This window comes from Eucalyptus grandis, chromosome 7 (assembly GCF_016545825.1).
Source record: "Eucalyptus grandis isolate ANBG69807.140 chromosome 7, ASM1654582v1, whole genome shotgun sequence".
Classification (NCBI taxonomy): domain Eukaryota; kingdom Viridiplantae; phylum Streptophyta; class Magnoliopsida; order Myrtales; family Myrtaceae; genus Eucalyptus; species Eucalyptus grandis.
The window spans coordinates 19,330,723-19,348,636 of NC_052618.1; the positions used below are offsets into that span (position 1 = coordinate 19,330,723).

The window sequence follows — 17,914 nt, forward strand, 5'->3', positions numbered from 1 at the left end:
AACATTTATTTGCTCTATTAGGATTCAGATGGTACCAGCTTAGTTCACCAAAAACCATTTTGAACAAATGATGGAGCCAGAATGTTCCAGCTTAGTTGACCAATACCCTTTTACCCAACAATAAAAAGAAAAGCTAATGCCCCAATAGCAACATTTCTTCCGGAATATCTTCTACCAAAAAAAAAAACATTTCTTCCAGAATATCTAACTGTCATACTTAAAATTGTCTAAGATAAGCAGAAGAATAAATTAGCCTCATCCGAAGTCCAAATGCAGTTTGACTTAATGCTATTCAGATCCTTCTTCCATGAAATCACCAAGCAAAACATTGGCTGTGAAAACTATCAGGTATACTCCTAAATAAATCAATCTCCATAAAAGGAACACTTCCTATGGAAAATTAACGTAAAAGGAACTTCCCTCTTGATTCATATCAGAAAAAGGAATTATCGATATGTCTTTCCTATTTAAAAAAGAACACAGTTACGCTCCTCAAAGCTACATAACTTCCACATCCACACAGATTTGCAATAAAAGTAGACATCTAAATGTAAAGAAACTACTATTAAGAGATTCAGAGTCTGAAGACTGCTTTACCATCCAAACAAACTAAATCAATGCCACAAACAATCACAATAATTAAAATCAAGGAGAGTAAGCACAGAACACTGTAAAACAAATCTATACGAAGTTACCAAGACAAATGAAACGAAATAAAAGCAAAACAATTATGAGAAATAATACTGATATTAAAGTAAGTAAACTGAATGCTTCAAGATACAAAGAAAAAAATTACCGTTTCCTTCTTAACTCTCTCTATCTCCTCAGGAGTTGACACATGAAATTTCTCTGCATAATACCTTTCCTTGTATCCAGGCTCCCTTAATCTAACCTGATTTCAAACCATAGTGTATCAAACTCAAGAATTGATTATTTAGCTCGTAAAGCTTCTCATGTTTCCTTTGAGATATTGATAATGAGATTGACAATAGATATAATTCATCCACAAAAATAACACATCAAAAAGTCAAACTTTTCAATTTATCTGACTACTCAAAATATGTAAAAGGTAGATCATTCTCTTCAGAATGCTTAAAAAATGGTATCTTCGCTCATAAAATGTTCACTTGAGAGCATACAGAAAAAAGAATCTCAGTTCAATGGTACACCGTGTGAAACTTAGCTTCTCCCATCTGCTCAGCGCCGCCCCACCCCGCGAAAAAAAAAAAAAAGAGAAAAAGAAAAGAAAAGGACACAAGAAAAAAATGAACATAGCAAAAATTCTCTGGCCCCCAAAAAGAGTAGCGTCAACACCATTCAAGCTCATGTATGGTACAAATTGGAGTCCATAAGACATCACTCATCATATAAGACTATGCTTTCAGTTAGACAGCGCAAGAGTTAAATAATGCTAGAATCTATTGAACAGAGAGGTCGGAGTAACCAAAGCTAGGAAGATATAAAAGGAGCCACTTAAAGATTGATTCATTCGACTTGTTAAGTGCACATCTTTTCAGTGCACCTGATCTCTTCATTAAATCCCAACCTACAATCAGAGAACAAAATCAAACTTAATGATAGTCCCCGCCCAAACAAAACCGCATCATCTTTATTGATTACAGAAACTATGACTTGCCCCATATCAATTGCCTTTGATCAACTGAAAGTGCAAAACAGAAGATATTCAATTACCACACAAGTAAAGGAGAAAATCAACTCTTTGCATACCTTGTCAACAACTGGACTTTGTAATTCTTCTGATGACTCTTCTTGATCTAGATCTCATTTCTTCATTATTCTCCAATGCCTAGAGAAAATGTTGAGCATAAAGTTAAATAGGACTGAGTGCTGGCATATGTATTGTACTCACTAGTCTGTACTAAAAGTGTCGCATGCTTTAATTGATTATGAGTCCTGAACGACTATTTTCAATGGAATTAAAAAATAAATAAATAAAAAATCTATTTCCACTCCACTTGTTCCACAAATAACACTAAAAGAAACTGAAAAGAATTTGAATCATTCTTCGAATTCTCCATCACATGCTGCCTTACAAACAGATAGAATTTATAGCATTCGTAAATGACCAAAGTTACCTGCTGTATGCGAGCCTGCTTCTGAAAATTTTGATATTCGTAGACAGCAACAGAGTGGATAAAATGTTCTACTCTGTCTAACATGACCTGGACACGAGAAAGAAATTAAAACTCCTCATCAAAGATTGTCAATACATTAAATTTTACAAGAAATGAATAGACTAATGGATTCACACAACCATCACAAACTAGGATTTGTTGGATTTTCTACCAAAACCTTAAATACACACACACACACACACACACATATAAAATATATGTATATATGAAAAAATAGACTCTGCATATAGCAACTGATTTGAGGTGTACACTGAAATAAATTAAATTCGCAAGAGTTAAAACAAAAATATAAGAAAAAAAAAGCAAAATAGAAAATGTCTTTCCAAAAACATACTGACAGAAAATAGTTATGGCAGCTAAAAATAACTAGAAAAGCCTTGTGGAAACCACATCCTAAAGAAGAAATAAACTCTTCAACAAACAAGAACACGTAACCCGAACAACTAGTATTAGTGCAACCAACCCACGATTTCATCATCCAACCACAACATTACCAACTGGAAACTGTATATCAAAGGATGCATAATGAAACTACCTCGCCTGCTTCAGTAAGGTAACCTCCCATGGCAGTGAACCCCCTCCTATAAACCATCACCAGTAAATTGATAGCACCCTGAAGAACAGAAAGATGCACAATGAGCATTCTAAGTCCGCATAATTAGTGAGCACACAGAATAAACCCAAGCAAGACCATCAGGTTAGCATGAAATCGCGATTGCTGCCACGCATAACAGTGATCTGATCAAAGGACCTGGAAGGAACACACGCACGCACGCACGTACCATGCCGTCGGGGTGAAAGCACGGATGGATGATCCCGTTCATGTCGCGGTACAGGTTGTCGAACTTTATTCCGTTAGGGTTTGGGCCTTGAGGGGTCGATCGGCCGGCTCGTCCTCGACGACGTCGGCGATCGAGCTCGGGTACCGATCGGCGAGCCACCGGTAGAAGGCGGGGACTCCCATGGCGCGGCCGTGCTCCGGCGAGTCAACTCGGAGATGTAGAGAGAGAAAGGAGAGAGAGAGAGGATGTGAGATGGTTCGAGAAGTTTTAAATTAGCATTATAATCTTTGAGAATCCCGGTTAGCTAGAATAATGGAAAAGATAATTTAATTTGTAGCCAATCATAAGTGAGTGTGTGTATCTCTAATGGTGTTTCAAAATCAAACTCAATCAAAAAGATCTTATTTTAAATTATGTAGAGCGTTTCTTTTTCTTTTTTTTTTTTTTTGTATTATAAAATATTATGGATAGAGTCAGATTTATTTTACGCGCCTAAATAGACGAGAACTTATCCATGCAAAATGCTTATTCTCATGGCCTCATTGTTCCTCCTAATTTAATTAATGTTCAATTTGGATACAATGATAAAGATATCTGAAACTATTCGAACTTTTACTAGTCATTGCTGGTGAGCGAGGACAATAGTCATTCGTTGCAAAACTCGTGAACTCTAGACCACTAGTGTCTAAACTGGACGGGATATAAGAGATGTGATTTTAGAGTGCATTTATTTCATAAAAAAATATATAATTTGTATGATCGTTTGTATTCTTTATAAAAATAAATAAATATAAAATATTTTCATCGTCCAAGAAAATAGTATAAATTGTTTTTGATAATATAAATATTTTTTATTAACTAATTATTTCGTGTGATATAAGTGATTATTTTTAGAATAAAATATTTTCTAAGTCATTCATTTCTCATAAATGTAGACATCAAACCGGCCGCCCTCGCCGGAGTCTCCCTGCCTGGTCCGCAAATGATGCAATGCTCTTTGTCTTTGTATTTATTTGCTAAGTTTGTCGGTGAAACTTTTCTATTTTTCTTTCTTTTTTTTTCTCGTCGTGGCTATTAATGTAACAAAATAGAGAGATCACAGCGAAATCCCCCAGTATTTCCATGAAAATACTAACATCTCAAAATTTTCATGACTAAATATAAAATATTTTAGAAAAGTACAACGAATTCTAGGTAATTAATTTGTTCCGATTAAATTGCCGGGATAAATAATTTGCAATTAGAGTTCAGCAAATTGTAGCCCACCAACTTGTTTATAAGAATATGCTGTGTGTGCTGAGAGAAGCGGCTGTTTCCCATTGTGCGGCGACGAAACACGGTGGAAGGGGAGTCCCTTATTGCGAAAGATGTCACTGAGGCAAGCAGTGTTGCATCTCCTTCAGCACCATTTGTGTAGATTTAGTTGCTAAGGCGCTGTACTCTGATCGAGTGCTGTTTCGGTGCAGATAATTGGCAAGACGCCCCTGGTGTACCTCAACCGTGTGGTGGAGGGTTGTGTTGCCCGAATCGCTGCGAAGCTCGAAATGATGGAGCCCTTCTCAGGTGTCAAAGACAGGTTTGTAATTGGAATTTGAATACTGTGGTGTCCATTTCCAGTCAAATTACAGATTCCTCACGATGCCAGGAGGTTGGCACTTGTCGGAAGAAGCATGAATTTAATCCCCACCTCTGGTCTATATATTATTGCGTAAATGAAACATTTTCTTTAGCGATGTGATTTGTTCTGATGAATTGCAGTCACAGCCAATGCTTTTGTCCTTTGTCCTTGATTGTAGGATTGCGTATAGAATGATTGCAGATGATGAGGAAAAGGTCTGATTAAACCGGGAGAGGTTAAGTCCATTTGTAAAAGCTGTTCAGAATGGCAAGTCTATTACATTCATGTTGGAAAGCCTCCGATTCTCTATATCGCTTGGTGCCTCTTGGGCGATGTAACTGCTGGTGTGATCCAAGTTGGTTGAATAAATTGATCATGGATTTGACAATCAAATAAGGCATGAATGTGCTTTAAATCCTCATTTGTCTAGTACATCAACTACACTAAAAAATTGCAAAGGTTCGAGTCTGTGTCTGATAAACTCAGTGTAACAAGAAAATGTTTCTATATGTGCCAAGTGAAACTATGGAACTGACGAAACTTCCTCTGTTGTGATGTTCAACAAGTCAAGCGAGTATCGAGTGGCAAGCGGCACGAGTGGACGAGTGTTAAGTGGCGAACAGAAAAGTTGTTTCTTTCGATTTTGGCAAATTGAAGACTAAGATGACAAATGTAACAAAAGAGAACTATTACTAGAAGAGAATATCGTAAGGAGCTATTTATGCCATTTTCGGCGCCGTGAAGACTCCTCACAAAAACATTTTACTCATTCATAAATTATGACTATTGACGTCATAAAAGACATTAAAAATCTAAATTATTAAATAATAATGTAAAATTACTTAAAATCCTCACTAAAAAGTTGTTTAATGTTATTGACGCTATTAATTTTAAGATTTTCACTATATAAAAAATATATATATAGTCGGGTTGGTCCGAGTTGGACCGACCTCGAACTCCTAGGACCGAGGACCAACCAGTATAGTGCTGATCTAGGAATTCTAGGACCAAGGACCAATCCAATCTCCTAACAAACTAGACCAGAACCGGTAGGGTTGGGCCGGTCCAGGGTTGACCCTGGATCTAGACTGACCCTGGACCGATGCTCACCCCTACTTCCAACCATGTAAACTTTCGTGTTAGCTTTCATAATCGTATTGTAAGTATAACCTTCTGCATTCGGCGAAGGGGAATGGTGACAATTAATACTTCAGATTTACTGTTTTTACTTCCTCCACTTGCCATGTGTTCTATAATCAAATTAACCATATGCATAAAGCTGATAGCAGTTCCCTTTCATACTTACACGAAGAAGTAACATTTAGATCACGATGAGCATGACTATAGGAGAGCTAATTCTCGCACATGACAACTTCATGAGTTGGAAAATATAGATCAGCGTGTTAGCTTTTGGCAGCAAGGCGAAAATTTTCGGACTTCAATGTGCCTTCGAAGGCTCCACCAGAAAGGCCATAGGATTGGTGCTTATCACCCTGCGGGGACAACGTAGGTGGACAAGAAACTGTACAAGTTCAAATCCTGCAAAGGCTCCTTCAAATAGGCATACTTTCTCAGTAACCCATCTCTAACGTACTCGGCCTTCTCCTACACTCTCTGGCCAGTCCTATCGTCCACCCCGACGAAGGCTTGAACCCTCAAGACATCAGGGAAATCCTCGAACACCTGGTACAGCGCCATTTTCACGGCTCAGGTCACCTCAACAAGAATGCCACACTAAGGAAACAGGCTATGTTTAGACTAAGGAATTGGGTAGGGGCCGCGCGAACGCCGGCCCCACTGCCACAAATTATGACGTAGGCTCGGCCACTTGGACCGACCTTGGGCTAGCACCCCTCCCGAAGTGCAATGGAGGTCACTAGACCCAGGCCATGAGCTTTCTTGATAGCCCATTGACCCCGTCCAGGTAAGTGATTTGCTTATTGCCCAGGCCTTTGCTTTTACATTGGTCAAACTCACTCGCCGATTCAGTAGACACTCTGTGTGGGACAAACACAGAGAGAGAGAGAGAGAGAGAGAGAGAGAGATGGAGATGGAGATAGAGGAGTCGGTCAGAATTTGGGTGAAGAATCAAAAGGGGGTTTCTTGCGAACAGGGGACTTGCGAAGAACATATGACAGAAAGGATAATTTTGGGTAAAAAGCTAGCAGAAAAGTGGGTTATTTGGTAGTTCATCATTTTCTTATTTATTATATACGTTCAGACATTGGATTACATGGATTATCAATTAGAAAATTCCTACACATTACAACTTGAAATGATAGAGCGCACAACTGGAATAGTTTATGATCATTTGTGCTATGATATATGCTTTAGAAAGGCAAATAGATTAAGGTACGGAATAATTTATGATCATTTAGGCTGTAATCATTTAATTAATGAGATGCTTTCGATCATTCGATCATAAATAACGCCATCATTTGATTAAATATCAGCCATGATCAATTCAAAATAGTTTTCTATTTCCGATATTCCCGTGTGAAGGCAATAAATTTGACACCGAAGTTATTCATTTCAAGATCCACACCCATGTTCATTCTCAGATTTCATACATAGAACCTCCAAGAAAATTAAAGATTGAATTTAATAGTAAAATCTGTGTGTTACCTAAAAATAGAGTGAGGAAATTTTTTTAACTAATTATTCAATTAGTGAGGCCTAAATCAATTAAACTCGTCTGAAATCTGAGAACGAAGATTTGTCATTTAACCCATTTGTCCATGCAATATGATAATCCTCACTCTTTATTCCCTTTGCATTAGATCATTCTTGTAAAACATGGACGATCGTCATGATTAAGGTGGCGTCAAGGATAACTTCTGCTTTTGGAATTTGGTGCATATTCTACATCGATGATGGAATGCACCTATATGTGCTGTAAGCATAAATAGTTTGGGCAAAAGCTCACGATCTCGTGGAAAAAATATCAGGACGGGATCGTGAAGGCTCGAAAGTGGATGGGAACATGATAGCCGCCTATGGTCGGCGAGGTAACCGACCCCCTCCAATGGTGGCACGGCAGTGGTGCCTAGCCACCAGCCCTCCTCTTTTTTTATTTCTTTTTTTATATTTATACTTTGACCCCTCAAGCATCGAAAATTTTCAAAATTGACCCCATGCGTGTTGAAATTTTGTTATCACGTCTCGGAGAAAGTTAACCACATGTCGAATTTTTGACACTCGTTGACCACATGTCGGGGTGTGTTGGAGCATGTCGGACACAACAAGAAGGTTCATGAAAAGTGTTGGTACTCCATAAGTTGATTGCACATGTCAAATAGAGAAATACATTTATCTCACGTGGCGATGTTTATCCTTGGTGGAGTGAGCTTCTATGTGCACATGAAGCTGCACCATTTGCCATTGACAGTACATCAACCGTGTGATCGACACATCATATATTTTCTCATGTCATTGGTCCCACGAGCAATGGCTAGCGATCAAATGAGAGTAGTGGTTGCATATCCAAATGATGACATAAGTTAAAAATTCATTGTCGGTGGATTTTGAGGGCTTCTATGATCTATCGAAGAGCTGATTTTTAATTGTTATCGGTTATAATCACGTGCTTTTTTCATAACCCTATTTAAAGTGATTGTAATACACAAAAACTTGAGAAGAATACAATCGATGAAGGAGATTTCCTATCATTTAATTGGATGGCTATCACGCTCTTGAGCAGCCGATCTTTGGTGTAGTGCGTTGTTGTGAACTCCTTTGGGTTGGATTGCGAGATGTATAGAGAAACCCCCGCTTTGGTTGCTCCTCTAGGAAACACTCCAATTCTTTCTTTCTCTTGGGGCTAAGGAGAAACTTCAGTTTATTAGTAATAAAATGAGTGAATTTAATGGCTATTCAAACGCAAGATAATTATATTATTATATCACCCTCTTCATCCCAAGTATATGTCATAATATTTATGTTAGAAGTGTCACGGAATACAGAAACTTAAAAGGTTTTATGAATTATCTGATGAAATTTCCTCCCTTTTGATCCAACAGCCACTACATTCTAACCAACCAATCCTCGGATATTTGGGAAGCCTTCTATGGAATGAAAGACATCAATCGGCGAAAGAGATGGACGACACTTCTTTCTATGAATACTATTTCGCAACGTGCCCTTAATCAATTCGTACAAAAATTATTTCTGCTTCTAGCAGATTTTCTTTGAAAGGAGGGTTTCCAATATAAAACGTGGATTTCTGTATCTAGTCTAGATAAAGATTGCAAAAATCTTTCACGTAATCACTAGCCGTAGCCGCGTAAATTATATTTTTACCAATCTAGAAACGCAGATACAACGATCCATCTATATAGAAACTCATAAAATACCCTACCAGCCCCACATATTATTTAAGTTCAACTTTTTTAATTATGTGGATTTTCCTAATTCAAAGTAACTTGCACTTATCTGTAAAAAGCTGGATTGGGAAGTGGACGACCGAACCATCTCCCGAAGGGAGCGATAATTGAAAATTATAGGCATAACCATCTCGAATGCCCATCGTCATCTCCACTTTCCTTTTCTATCACCGAGTCTCCGCCGTTTTTCTTCTCGTCTTCAACTTGCGCTGACTACTCGCCTCGTCAGGAACGTGTAATATGAGGACGTGAGACTTGATTTAAGGCGCGGAAAGCGATTGATCAATGCATGGATGTGATCATGAATGTGAGGTTCCTGTTGTAATATGGTGGACGAGGACGGTTGTGCTGACGGATGGCCTCGCTCGTCAATGGTGGACCGCTCTGGTGAACCGCCAAGTGGATCTCTAGGATGAGATCGACTGCGCCGGGGTTCTTGCTCTTTTGCATGCGAGGTACACGGCTTGGTCTTGCTCGGTTGCACGCTGGTGAGGCCTTGGTCATGCCTGGATGCGCTTCAGTATCGGTCTCGGTCACGTCTGGATGTGAGGCCTGGTGGTCACCAAGAGTTGGTAGGATATTCTCGAATCGATGGAGGCCATAGTGTGAACTTCCGAGAGAGAGAGAGAGAGAGCCAAGGGTGAGAACTACTTAAGGGCTGTTTTGTAACCATCCTTTTTTTTTTCCCTATTTTTTCCCCAAAATAAAAAATGAACATAATTCCGTTTGGTAACTACCAGCTAATTTTTCTATTCACCTGAATAAATCAATCATCAAGGAATAAATTTAGAACAGAAACAAAACATTAACAAAATCTACATTTTTACTCCCAATAATAATTTCTAAAACAAAGTCATTTTCTGTTTTTTTTTTTTTTTTTTTCCTTCATTCTTCTTCCTTCTTGAGCTGGTCATCAAGCATTGATGAGAGCCAGCAATTGGCCGAAGATGAGGGCCAGCGTGGTCCATGGTTGACCTCGCCTAACCTCGCCGCCTTGGCGAGGCTCAATCTTGTCGTGGTTGGGGAGGTTAGCCTTGCCATGGCTAGGCGAGGTTCCACCTCACCCAAATCTAGCAAGGTCGAGCCTCGTCCACCCACCACAAGGTTGGCCTCACCATGGCTAGGCAAAGCCGACTTCATTGTGGCTAGGCAACGCTTGCCGGAGGCCAGCAAGGTCGACCTCGCCATCCCTTTTCTCTAGCCGACCGCTGAAATTGCCAAGGCCCCATGACCAACTAAAGGAGGAAAAAAAAGAAGAAAAATTCATAAAAATTTGAAAAATCTAAGAAAATTATTTTAAAACTACAAATATCTACGTTATAACAAAATTTGAGAGTTGTACCAAACACTTCTTTGTTCTTTTTCTATTCCAATAATATAAATTTTGGGGTAATACAAATGTATTTTTCTATTAAGAAACTCATCTAGAGAATAAAAATGTAAAAAATTATTTCTGAATAGAAATTATTTTTGAGAACAGATGTTACCAAACACACCTTTAGTACCCCATTTGGTCGGATTCCCTCTCTCCTTTCAAGCCGAGATCACGAGCCTCACAGCAAGGAAAGGTAGAGCTAGCAAACTAGTTTTCCTCCCTTCTCTGTTTTCTTTCCTTTCATCCATTTATTTCCTTTCCTCCACTGACATACATGCATGACAGATCCTCCACTGACATAGCTCTTCTTTTCTTTCTCTCTCTCTTTTTTTATTCAAGCATGTGAATATTTTGGCTCATCATATTCTGCTCATCGGTGAGTATATGTCCCTTGAATATCCCTTCCTCATTCCTTTTGTGGCCGAATTCTTGAGATCTCTGCATAATATTGCTCTCCGGATTTTATCTCTAAATCACTTTCCTGATCATGACTAGACCAAATTAAATAGAATTTACTTGGTGTGGAGACACTGCGATGCATGAATATCGGGTTCTACCGATCAATTCCCAAGCTTAGTTCTGAACTCTTCGATTGATCCTGGTTACGACAAGCAAAGACCGATTTCAGCTACACATTAAGTTGATAGGTTCAAGTTGAAGATGTCGATTTTGCAAGAGGGTTGTCAATTCAATGAACCAATTGTTGACTTTATGATTGTCCATCAACTACCTATCAATCGAAGGCTATTCCGTTTGACTTTCATAGTTGTTTGTTGATCTTCAAGGGTGTTCATTCGACTTCCAAGGTTGGTGCACCAATGTAGAGAGTCTTATAAAGTTTCGATACATCTAATGGTTAGTTAAATGCATTTAATCATAGTTATTGAGTCTATTATTTAATAGATTTTATGAGTTTTTATTGTGGTGATTCTTCAGAGTCATAATTTGGTGAATTCCCAAAGAGCCTATTCTGTTTTCGGGAGTTCAAAGATTCTTCTCTTTTGTTTAGCAATATCAATAGATGTGTTATCTAAATTGTAAGACAGGATTTGAATATTGAGAATACATGAGATTTTCCTTATGTATGAGTAAATATATATCCTTAGCTTCTTTATCCTTTCAGGTGGGCTCTTCATTAGTGTTGAACCAAGAAGCCTTTTATTCTCAGTTGGTGGTTTCCTTTAAGCCTTGATGGTAAGTTTCTCATATTCTGAAATTCTTTATCCTTGGTGATGAACTTTGTCAATCTCGATCTTTATCCTTGGTTGGTGGTATTTCCTTTAAGCCCTTTTGGTGATCCTAATAGAGCCTTCTTATACCCTACATCATCCATTAATCATTCAAAATACATTCATCCCTCAACCGCATCAATTAGGCATCAGAGCTCAAGGTTGAACTCATCTTGAGTGATTCCTTTTATTACTCATCTCTCATCCCACCTCATACTTCCATTTAAAAACAAAAAAAAAAAGAAAAGGAAATGTCTTATCAAGTTCCAAGAGAATTGACTTCGGAGCAAGCACACAATGGAACACGTGACCGTATGGAAAGAGTGCTCACCCTCCTAAAGAAATGATTGAAGGGTGGCAAGACTTTTCAACTAAGCCTTTCATTAATGGTGCATCCTTCTTTGAGGGCATTTATTCAAATTAGGTTGAGAACACTTCCAAATAGAAGCTCAGCTCGTTAAAGAGCTCCAAAAATAATCAAATGGTAAAAATAGCTAGTGCATCAAGCTCCACGGCAATGGGCATCTACAAGTGAAGTGTCCAAACCAAAAGGTTATCACCATTTAAGAAATTGAGAAGATTGACTTGGAACTTAAAGAGACTCAGCAAGACATATACCATATAAAGTCTAATCCAAGGAGCAAGACTAGATCATAGAACAAACGAAGGAGAAATGTTGGTCATCCATATCCCATCATGCAACTATGATATTATAGATGTGAATCTCCAAATTAATTAATTGAAGCAGCTGAGTTTATAGATGGAGAGGGGATGATTATAATGGCTAGTTATATTACTTGCCACTTTCATTTTGTATGCCCCAAAGTATTCTCTCTCGAAGTATTAATCATTAGCAAATAATATTTGACATATTTTTAGCTTTTGAGCACGCCTTGAAGATATTTATTTATATGAAGATGATGTATTATCTAGTTGGTTGGAGAGGCCGTTGTGGAAATTTGTCAAAATAAAGTTCCTCCGGTAAGGATAATTGTGGCTAATTGACTACTTTCAATCTTGGATATGAAGCCATAAAAGATTTGAGGCAAATCTTCAACACCCTAGGAGTTTGATGTGAAAGCATTGAGCTCTATCAATCAATTCTCAAGCTCAACCTTGAACTCTTCAATTGATCCTTATTCCTACAAGCAAAGATTGATTTCAACTACACTTTGACTCAATGGATTCAAGTTCAAGTGTTGATTTTGCATCAGAGTCATCGATTTAATGGACTAATTACTGCATTCTATGGTTGTCTATCGACTACCTAGTTGTCTATTTACAAGTTCATTGTCGACTCTAATATTACGATCAACTACTTATCAAATGAATGCTATTATGGTCGACTACCACAACTCTTTATTGATCTTCAGGGGCAAAAGAACCCTTCAAGTGCCAAAAGTTGGCACAAATAATCACTTAAGTGTCAAAACTTACGAAAGTAACACTTAAGTGCCACTTTTTATGAAAAATGAGACACTTGAGTGCCACATCCGACGAACTTCGCCGGAAATCCCACGTGGCATTTTTGTATTAATTTTTTCACTTATGTGGCTCGCCAGAAGACTGACTTAGCAAACCACACGCAAAAACGACGTCGTTTTGATATAATTCAAATCTTAATAAAATAATTAATTAAATTAAATTTTAATTAATTAATTTAAAAAAAATGAGAGGGGGGTGGAGGAGGAGGGAGGTAGTAGCAGCAACGATGGTGTCACTGGGAAGGCGAGAAGGTAGGGGAGTGTTGGCCAAGGCTACCGAGACTTGGCTGGGGCTGGCAGCCAGGGGTGACCCCCCAGCGAGCGGTGGCCTTTGGGTAGGCTGGGTGAGGGCACGCAAGCCCTGGTTGCTGGTCGGTTGGGGCCACTGGCCCCCAGCCAGGGCTCGGTGACTCAGCCTTTACCGTCGTCGCCCCCAAAAAAACTAAACTTTTTTTAAAGTAAATAAATTATTTAAAATTTAGCATAGCATTATTCTCTACAAATTTACCATATTGGTTCAATCTACACAATATCAATTGATGTAAATTTATGAAAGGAAATGAATTTTAGATGTATAGTAAACAAACTAATTTGAAACAGTTTCAAACTTAATGGCTAAATTAAAGATCTGGAACATTTTAAAGATGTAACAATCACATTAAGTTCTGAAACGGTTTCAGAACTTAACGGTTACATTAAATGGTTTAGGAATAAATGGGCAATTTAATTATTTGAAACGGTTTCAGATTTAAATGACTAATTAATGCTCTAAAATAGTTTGAAAAGTAATTGTCAAATTAAATATTTATAAGAGTTACAAAGTTAATGCCCATAATAAAGACTTCTAATAGTTACAAATAAATATTTGAAATAATGCTCTGTAATACAGATTATAAAGTTAATGCATTCATGATTGAATGATTGAATTTATGAGTCATACTTGGATCATTAATGTGACCAATAATTAGTTAATCGGGAGATATGGAGTGTTGAATATTAGTTGTGATTACATTTAATTAAATTATCTAGTTAATGCATTCATGATTGAATGATTGAATTTATGGTGTATCAAATTGATAAATGGTACAAACATCATTAAAATGAATGTATTCAATTAGCTTTTTCCCATTCTTTGAAAGTACTTTGTTTAATCACTATATTCAACCTGATCAATTTGTTTAAAATTTGTCATCTAAAAAAATTAAATGAACATAAGCTTCATTCTTTCATTTTTGTGGTAAAAAGCTAGCAGATTAAATATTTTGAATTGGTCACAAATATGTGACCTCTACTTGGTTTTTTTGCCGATAAACATCTGATTTGTACATCACAACATATCAAAAGATTACACCTCTCACTCTTGCTGTTGTCAAAATTTCACAACCCATCATTCCAATAAATTGATAACGAAGTTGTCATATCAATATAGCTTAAATAAATTTAGATTTGTACCGGCAAATGGGTTTTAGAACTGAATTGTGCAAACCAGCTTATGTTCATTTAATTTTTTTTTCTAAATTATCATTCAGCAACTTTTATTTGTTTCTACTATAAATGTCTTCAATTCCAATTTATGAATTTTTATTTGTGTGACTTACTAGTTCTCTTCCATTAAGTTACCAACTAGTTATGATTTATCAAGTCCCATTTGAGCTACATACGGTTTTCTTTTGACCTTTAAACATATGACAATCGATGATGGAATGCACCTATGCCACACCATTTTTCATTTTATTATTCGCATTTTTAATCTCTAAAAGCTAGATGCGAAATGTGCACATCTATGTAAATTATTTAAAGATATCAAAGAATCTCCCCATTTGGATGATCCAAATTAAGGTCTTGTGATCAAGTTAATCGTATAGAAATCGAGAACAAAAATTGATTATTTCCATATGAATTAATAGATGTGATATTGAGAATCTGGATTCACAATGCAACGTCAAGAGCGTCGATGTTCATGGGGTTGCCTCCTGGCCCATTCACATATCCAACGAGCAACCCATCAAAACCTTGTAGGGGACTAATCCTATCGCCGTTTGCCTCCTAATGATAACCACATCTGCTCAATTGTTTACGCATCCCCCAAGGGGACTTTTTCCAAGACCTCCAATCATATAGGACAAGCTATTTTTTCTCATAAGAATCATTCGGAGTTCGAATCCTTCAATGGCTGTAACATTGGGTGTTATCTCCTATCAATGATGGTTATTGTGTTCAGTCTAATTAACATCCCATCCAAAAGTCGTGCATGGATAAGGTTTACTCTGTGATGTGCATGGCCTTAATATTATCCACGGTCACATTTTTATGCCTATGGTCCTACTAAGCAAGGAAGGAGAAACAGAGGACAAAAAGATCACATTTACTCATGTAAAAGAGGGAGTTGCAGTCATTGTATGGTCGGTACAGATGGGGGTCATTTCATTGGGTCAGATTTTTAGGTTCATTGCGTGAAAGATTCGTATGTCTTTTTTCTTGTTCTTTTTTTAGGGAGGTCTAAATTTCTGTGGAAGCATGTGGATACTTTTGCATTTAGTCTTTTTTTTCATTAATAAAGATGTCAAATGTTTGACTTGACACCTTGAAGGTACGCAACTAGTTTAATCATAATAAAAGTTTACACGAACAAGGCGGTTTTACTTGAAGGTGTCGAGTCGAACATGTGAAATTTTTATTGATGAAAAAAAGACTAAATGCAAAAAAATTCACAAGCTTCCATAGAAATTCAAACCCTCCCTCCAAAAAAGAAAAAGAAAAAAGACATACAAATCTTTCACACAAAGAACCTGAAAATCTGACCAATGAAATGACCCCGTCAATACCGACCATGCAACGACTGCAACTCCCTCTTCTACATGAGTATATGCGATCTTTCCATCCTCTGTTTCTCCTTCTTTGCGCATGACCATAGGCATCGAGAATGTGACCATGGATAATATTAAGCCACCCACGTCACAGAGTAAACCTTGTCCATGCACGACTTTTAGATGAGATGCCAATTAGACTAAACACAATAACTATCATTGATAGGAGATAACACCCAAAGGTTACAACCATTGAAGGATTCGAACTCCGAATGATTCTTATGGGAGAAAATAGCTTGTCCTGTATGATTGGAGGCCTCGAAAAAAGTCCTCCCTGAGCGATGCGCAAACAATTGAGCAGATGTGGTAGCCACGGCGATAGGATTGGTCTCCTTTGATGGGATGCCCATCGGATACATGGATGGACCAGGAGACGATCCCATAGACATCGACACTCCTGACGGTGTCATGAATCTGGATTCTAAGCCGAAGGGGCCCGGGGAGCAGGAACCACCTGACGTCATGCACAATTTTGCGCCTGGGTATTAGAGTGGATATTGTAGGAGCTTGTATAGGTTGTGAAAGTGGAATTTAACCCCGACCTTGACCTTTGTTGTTAGTAGGTCATGTAGGAGTCGTTTTTGTAGTAAGTTTGTACATATCATACTCCTTGGGTTAACCTATTAATGACTAAATCACAGTTTGTGAAAAATTGTTGTGTTTGTACTATCCCTATTTCTTATGGTTGACTGGGTGTGTATTTAATTCGCTTCTGCATGCGTTTAATCGAAATATTAAAAGAATGGGTCGACGACGCATCCTATGACATTGCATTTCTAATCGATCGCCGAGAGATGTGCACGTACTCGGGATTCGAGGCATGACATCCCCTGCCCGAAATGGTATCGAGCCTAGTCAATGTCTAGAGTGATAAGGGCAATGGGTTATGGAATAGTTAGTAGGAAAAGCATTTTCCTTATGCTTGTGATTGATTGATTATTTTGTACGGATCACTCGATTCTAATTCCGTGTTAGAATTGGAAAGTATGTTTCAGAAAAAAGGTCCTCAGACCATATAGGTAATCTTTAGGGTAAATAAAATATGGAAGCTTATTTCATGGTAAAAACAACGCCCGGTTCACTCCAATCTTAGTATTGTTTATTTAGATAAAAAGAAGCCAGGCTTACAAGAATCCCTTATATCTCAGCCTAAGGGTATTGTTCAAGCAGGTAGGGCTAGGGTGTAGGAGGATGAGCATGAAACCTAAAGATTCAACATCCTGCCTGTAGGATACTAGTCCAACCTGCAGGTTACCTATTCAGGATAGGTTTGTTCCACACTAGAATCAGCATCTGGAGAATCCTATTTAGGGTTCTTTTTCTCTATATCTAAGGGAGGACCCTATAACATCAAAACAGTCCGAAATACCTAACCCCGTTTCCACATCACGTTCAAAATATATGGGAGAAATTCACCCCTGCGAGATGAGAGATCCTGAGCAAATAGCCCCTTGAAGAAGGGCTATAGTAGCTGTGACAGGTGCCAGAGGAAGGGCACCGAGATGAGCGAGTGCTAGAGGTAAAGCATCAACTTTGACTAGTACTGGGGGAAGAGTACCACCTCAAGCTGGTGCTAACAAAGGAGCACCAGGTGATCTTAGGTTGGATGGGACTGTGCAAGCGTTAGAAACTCTAGGGAATATAATCGGTTAGCAAGCTCAAAACCAAGTTACTGCTACTGCTATCGCACTTGCTAAAGTCCCACCATGAAATGGGAATGGTGAACAACTCATGCATAAGCTGGTGGAGTAGTTCCTGAAACTAAAACCACCAAGGTTCACTGGAGCGAGCGATCCATAAGATGTAACCTTCTGGATCTGAGAACTAGAGAAAGTCTTCACACTGCTGAGATGCTCTGAAGAAGACAAGGTAGCCTTGACTGTCTACCAGTTACAAGGTAACGTGAGTACTTTGTGGGAAGCCACCAAATGAAGAGTATTTCTCGAAAGTACGGTCCCAGTGGGATGCCTACGTTGAGGCCTTCTACGGAAAGTACATTTCAAATTGTGTGCGAGAGCAGA

At 38.2% G+C, this 17,914-nt stretch overlaps 1 protein-coding gene and 1 non-coding gene across 2 annotated transcripts; both read right to left on the reverse strand.

Moving 5' to 3' along the window:
* Window positions 1–771: 771 nt before the first annotated feature.
* LOC120296424 (5'-3' exoribonuclease 4-like) lies at window positions 772–3,187 on the reverse strand. Its single transcript, XM_039318389.1, has 5 exons — window positions 2,939–3,187; window positions 2,692–2,769; window positions 2,097–2,183; window positions 1,729–1,807; window positions 772–892 (listed from the first exon to the last, which is right to left on the reverse strand). The coding sequence occupies exons 1-4, from the start codon at window positions 2,978–2,980 to the stop codon at window positions 1,733–1,735; spliced, it is 282 nt and encodes a 93-aa protein (XP_039174323.1). The 5' UTR covers window positions 2,981–3,187; the 3' UTR covers window positions 772–892; window positions 1,729–1,732.
* Window positions 3,188–6,326: 3,139 nt separating this feature from the next.
* Window positions 6,327–6,488, reverse strand: LOC120296517. Its single transcript, XR_005553468.1, has one exon. It is a non-coding gene; the product is annotated as a U1 spliceosomal RNA (small nuclear RNA).
* Window positions 6,489–17,914: the final 11,426 nt, after the last annotated feature.

Excerpts from the sequence above, each read along its gene's own strand:
- LOC120296424 (XM_039318389.1), bottom strand. The coding sequence starts at position 2,980 with ATGAACGGGATCATCCATCCGTGCTTTCACCCCGACGGCATG. Across the intron at positions 2,770-2,938 it reads GCTTTCACCCCGACGGCATG|GGTGCTATCAATTTACTGGT; the intron begins GTACGTGCGTGC and ends TCTGTTCTTCAG. Across the intron at positions 2,184-2,691 it reads ACCTTACTGAAGCAGGCGAG|GTCATGTTAGACAGAGTAGA; the intron begins GTAGTTTCATTA and ends TCTCGTGTCCAG.